At 43.0% G+C, this 5,630-nt stretch overlaps 1 protein-coding gene and 1 long non-coding RNA gene across 4 annotated transcripts in view; one reads left to right on the top strand and one right to left on the bottom strand.

Annotated features, from left to right (window-relative positions):
- Window positions 1-6: 6 nt before the first annotated feature.
- The window catches only part of LOC116702096 (uncharacterized), an 8,820-nt gene continuing 3,196 nt past the window's right edge, over window positions 7-5,630 (top strand). Inside the window, exon 1 of the long non-coding RNA XR_004335052.1 lies at window positions 7-925. This is a non-coding gene — a long non-coding RNA (uncharacterized LOC116702096). The remainder of the gene's footprint in view (window positions 926-5,630) is intronic.
- The window catches only part of scoca (short coiled-coil protein a), a 5,302-nt gene continuing 933 nt past the window's right edge, over window positions 1,262-5,630 (bottom strand). Inside the window, exons 1-4 of one of the 3 annotated variants that reach the window (XM_032536199.1) lie at window positions 5,165-5,436; window positions 3,295-3,366; window positions 3,117-3,197; window positions 1,262-3,007 (exon numbers count right to left, since the gene is read on the bottom strand). In XM_032536199.1, the coding sequence (XP_032392090.1) occupies window positions 2,865-3,007; window positions 3,117-3,197; window positions 3,295-3,313 (243 nt within the window). In that variant the 5' untranslated portion in view covers window positions 3,314-3,366; window positions 5,165-5,436 and the 3' untranslated portion in view covers window positions 1,262-2,864. Of the gene's footprint in view, window positions 3,008-3,116; window positions 3,198-3,294; window positions 3,367-5,164; window positions 5,437-5,630 lie in introns of those variants that run through there. The other 2 variants (XM_032536209.1, XM_032536190.1) reach the window with 2 other exon arrangements.

The raw sequence follows: 5,630 nt of genomic DNA, 5'->3' as shown, positions 1-5,630 counted from the left end.
CTCTCTCTCTCCACGAGCGGAGCAGCATGCATTTCCTCCAAACCACCTGGTAGCCTGCAGTCACCCCGGCTGCCCCATCCCTTGGCTACACCCATCACAGGACCCTCCCGTCTCTCCCTCCCTCCCCGCCTGCTCTTTGAACTATCCGATGAATCCCCTGGAGATTATGTGCATTTAGATGTTTTCCCTCCTCCATCCTGAGTTTCCACGCTTTCTTCATCCTTCTTTTCTCAAAGCTATTGCTGTTAAAACCCCTGTCAGCCTCCAGAGGCCCGCCTCTTCCACCACTGTTCCTGTTCTGCTGTCAGTCTTTCTCTCTGAATAAACGCCATCTTAGATCTCCTGTGAGAGTGAAGGCAGCAGGGAGCGTCTGCACTGCCGTCAGCTGTTCGTACTATTTGAAAGCATATCATAGGGGCAACATCTCAGAAGTTACTTTATTCGTGTGTCCTAGGTTTTACAGATGTTCGAGGACACAATTGGACAAAGTTCCATCCCCATTTGAGGTTGTTGAAGGTTTTAAGAACAGGTCAGGCGGAGGGGTCGCCAGTCAGCTAGGAAAGGCTGTTTGAGATGTTACTGCAGTGTCAGGACATTTCAGCTAAATTGCCTCAGCTTAGGTAAAAACGTTTTATTTTCAAAATGGATGTTCTGTGTAGATTTTAGGTGGTTTGTAAGGAGCATTACTTTGGTGTTTAATACTGTTAGAGCAATTTAAGAATTGATGATTAGCACAGATCACACTATTTATTGATTTTGTTTGTTTTTATGTTGTCAATTAAGATTTTTGAGTGACTTGAGGCAGTTTTCTTAAATATGATATGCTGCTGGTGTGCTGATACTGAAACACTATCTGATCAAAACACCACATGCCTTGGCCATCAGTTGTCAATAAGGCCGAGCATATCGGTGGTTTCCTACAGCTGTGAAAACACGTCTCATTCAGTCAGCACGCAGCAGTGCTTCCCCACGCTAGCTAGACCAGCTGGAGTTCAGATCCTAGATCATTGCCTGGGGTAAAACATTAATTCTAATTTATTTGTTTTTTATTGTCTCAAGCTTTTGTAGTTTATTTTCTAGCCAAATTCTGGCAGATATCGCTGTTTACATTTGTTTGCAAATTGTACATTGCTCTTGAAAAAACTATTTAATAAAAATAAAATTCAAAAGTCTGATCAAATGAGACATCTTTCATTTAGAATGATTTTATTTTACTCTCTGAGTGGGGTTGTGAAAGTGACGAGACGACCCAGAGAAAGGAGTGATGTTTTTATTAAAACAAATGTTTAAAGGCAAAGGTGCAAGTTGTCTACACAAGACAGGTGGTACCACGGGGTGTGTACGGGGGGGGCATGTTCAGCACGTCAGACAGAAATTAATAAAATGCTACTGTACAACTGTTAAAAATAGCAAAATAACCTCAATAAATTACAGCATATACAGTGTTCATAGCCTCCTGTAATATTACCAGTTCCTCCCATTTAAAACAGCACCACAGTCACTTGATGTTTACACATGACATTATTTAACTGGATACTTCGGTTTAAAAAGGAAATCCAAATGTGTTCAGACTACATGACTGTTTTTGTTTAACTCCTTTCACCCTTGTTCTGTTTGCTCTGTTTTTGTTATCTGTGGCAGCAGCAGTCCTGGAGGACACCCCCTCCACTCTGCTGTACACTGACAACACCAGCACATTTTACGGTCAAACCCTCCTCTAGCAGGTGATGCAGTCCAGGCCTGGCTGAGTGGATCAATAGCACTCAAGGCCTCTTTACTGGGGCAAAGCATCCCTTTCTTCCCTCCTCATCTCACCCAGTCAGTCTCCTCCCCCCATGGACGTTACAGAGTAAGGACACAATGTAATTATGTGGGGGAGGGGGGGTTCTCTGAAAGGGCCCAGCTGCATTCATGGCCCAACCATTTCCTTTGTCACTCTTAAATTACAGTTTGGCCCACAACACCGACACTCATGACGTGACAAACTGAAAAGGTTACAAATACTTCTAAGTACACAACGAACAACATCACTGATATTAGTTAAGACATACACTTTTCATGGAGTTTTACACAACTCTTGGTTGCTCTGTGCTTTCACTTGCATTGTTGCTAAGCTCTCAATGGTACCTAGTATCCACCTATTGTTATAAAGTTCTCCCTAGCTTATGCAGTCTGTTATTTAGTGATTATAGATTAGATATACGTAACTTTCAAGCTTAAAGAACTCAAACATGCCATCCAAATATCGTTTTCATTTTCAGGAATACTGCTCAAGGAGGAATAGTCATGCTTCATATAGACATGATGACATCAGAGACCTACCGAAAACTCAGATCCAGCTGACGTACAACATACTTTACAAAAAATAAATAAAATAAAACAGTGCTAAAATGAGGTGGGGGACCATGGAAAAATCTGAATTGTCCTCAAAACAGGAAACCAAGTAGGTAAAGCGAGGCTTAGAATTATTTTACAGATACTACTTTGACACAGGGCATTAAGAAGAAACTCAAGGTACAAATGACCCTTAACCACTTTGTGTACATGGTCTGGTTGTGTGTTTTGTATATGTGATTAAAGGGTGATGTCTACCTCGTCTGTAGTGTGGAGAGGAAGTTGCTGCTGCAAGACAGACCTGAGCCAGACTAACGGACAGCGGGACAAAGTCAGTTCATGTTTTGGATTTTTAAATTGTTAGTTTTGACTCAGGAAAGTGAGCTCAGTTACAGGAAGAAGAAAAAAAAAAACGGCCAGGTCTGCTGAGAAAACAAACCCCTCTCTCTCTCTCTCTTCATGTCTCGATGGTGGATTCCCTCGCCCAACTGCTTGGCTGGGACTTTTTTTTGAGGAGGGGGGTGGGTACCTCACTTCCGTTTGCTCTTGGTGTCAGTGGTCTGGAAGACGCTGGAGGCAGACATGAGGTTCTCGATGTACTGACCGAGGACCTGGTTCTCAGACTTTAGCTTCAGGTTCTCCTCCTTGACTGCGTCAACCCGCGCTGACAGGTCTGACATAGAGAAAGAATGGAAAGCTGAAACACACAACTTATATCTACTATTTACTATGTGTACTATGTGTGTACTGTGTGTGTGTGTGTGTGTATGTGTCTTAGTTACCTTCCAGTGTGTGCTGAAGTTCCAAAACTTGATTTATTAGCCTTGTCTTCTCCTCCATCTCCACCTGGTTCTCCATGTCTCCTGCAATAGACACACACGCTGATGCTGTGTACATGCACTCACGACACATTATCTCAGTATTACACGTTTTGGCCGAGTTGCATGGGAGCAGACGTACCATCTATATCGCAGTTCATGATGAAAAGCTCGTTCTCCTGTTTAGTATACAGGGCTGCAGATCCACTGTCCACTGTAAAAGGCAGAGAACAGACATAAAGCCGTCTGCAGGCCACTGATAATAGCATGTTGTAACATGGTGAATATTTCTAAAGCCGGCAGAGATTCCTGCCATACTTCTCTGTTCATATAAATAAGTCCTAGTCTGGGTCAACGAAGTAGCCTAAACACAGGGCGATACATAGAGCTGGGCAAAATATTAATATCATATCGATATCGTGATATGAGACTAGATATCGTCTTAGATTTTGGATATCGTAATCTGGCATAAGGGGTCTTTTCCTGGTTTTAAAGGCTGCATTACAGCAAAGTGATGTCATTTTCTGAACTTACCAGACTGGTATAATTGTTCTATTATTATAATATTTGTATAGATATCGGCCTCAAAAATCCTTTATCGGTCAGGATCTAGTGCAAATGTTTCCCCAAAACAAGTTCCTTCCCCAGACTGTTTTACAGAGCCTGTAGCTGATTCAGGGGCTGGCAACACAGAGCGGTTTTTTCTCTCTCCTATCCTGGCAATGCGAGACTACCCAGATCCTGATACATCTTGTCTGGTGATCTTTTAAAAGGAGAAATCCAGCCAATTTTTATGTTAGGCAATTCCATGTAATTGCATAGTTAATGATATGGTCAAAACTACTACAGTGCTCAATTGCCTATTTTTGAGGGGAAAATAAATTATTGTTCAATACCTTGAAAACTTGAAGACTTTTACAGTAGGTAAATAATTATTTAAATAGCTTGGTACTGTAGGGCACCATAAAAAGGTATAGTGCACATAGGCTTTCCACGTTTAGTGATTTAGTTTCGATGTGTTATTTCATAAAGGTGTATTTATTTTTTTAGTCTCTGTTTTAGGCAAAGTGGCCATAAAACACAGGGAAACTCTGGCCACTATGCAAACTACATCAGTGTTTACTGGGAACAGACTCACTAGCTGAACATTACTGCCTGGCTTGGACTTGCTAGGCAAAAATGCAATAACGTTAATAACAATAATAATAACAATAATATGTTGACAAACATGATTCCAGCTATGCTTATTGTTGTCTGTGTCACTAAGCCTTGCGAGCTGAGTGCAGGGATGAGGGTTTTGGGTGCTGGATGGGAGCTGACACCGCGCCCAGGGCGGTCACAATGCTGTGCTGATGCTGCCCACTGCTGCCCACTGCTGCCCGCTTGGAGCCAAACGCTTCTTTAGATGTGGGTATTGTGTCTGTATACTTTACATACATGAAACGCTGTATTGCCATTAAGTTACAGACACAGTTAACGTAAGTCCGGCAAAATGATCTTGTTTGAGAACTGCTGGTCCTTCACTAGCTTGGGTCTGGACACAGTTGAGCAAACCCCATAACATAACGTGTATTCATCGTTTCTAAACTAAATAGGTTGGCTCATCTAACGTTAGTATAACGTTAACACTTAGGGTTCTAGGCAGACGTCCGATAATGGACGCGTAACGGTGTACGCTAGCTAGCTATGTAAGCTAACTAGCAATGTGGCTAGCTAACGTTACGTCAATGGAGCTAACTTTAGTTAATGTCTCACCAGAAGCAACCAAAACTAAATCGTCTAGCTAGTTGTCTTACATTAAGAAGTGACTATCTGATAAATACATTTCATAAAGTGCCATCAGCACATCAGGAGGGATGCTAACGTTAACTGTTATCGTCGCAAGCTAGCTGGCTAACGTTCACTGCCGCTAGCCTTAGCTTCACATGGAAATTGACAGGTTGCCTGTGATTTAGCTACTCAAAATGTTCTGTTGCACTAAACAACTAGCACCCGTCGGCGTTTAAACTCACCTACAGCAAGAAATGGCTTCTCCGTTTAGCGGAGTGACCCTGTAAACAGACCGGAGGCTCGGTGCTGAGAAAGGAGGAGGAGGAGGAGGAGGACGGTGATAGTGACGTCACTGTGTGTGCGTGACCGCACCGACCGAGAGGGGGAGCAACCATGGGAGCAACTAACAGCTAGCTACTACTACACACACACACGAACACACACACGAACAGATGCTCAGGCCTTTAGTCATTCCCCCTGGTAGCATATGCAGACAGTCATAGCAGCAGTTGGCAATGAATCCTGACCAGCAATGTCATCCCCACCAGAGCTTTGTGCTTTTGTTGTGTGCAACCAGCTCTCTTCCTGTCCACCAACACTGCTGCTTCAGTCAGTCTACTCTCTCTCCGTCTTTATATCACCCTCTCTTTTGCTCTACGTGTGTGTGTGTGTGTGTGTGTGTGTGTGTGTGTGTGTGTGTGTGTGTGT

Source organism: Etheostoma spectabile, chromosome 2 (genome assembly GCF_008692095.1).
Source record: "Etheostoma spectabile isolate EspeVRDwgs_2016 chromosome 2, UIUC_Espe_1.0, whole genome shotgun sequence".
In the NCBI taxonomy this organism is placed as follows: Eukaryota; Metazoa; Chordata; class Actinopteri; order Perciformes; family Percidae; genus Etheostoma; species Etheostoma spectabile.
Note: the sequence above shows the minus strand (reverse complement) of the source record. Positions and strands in the feature narration are given on the sequence as shown.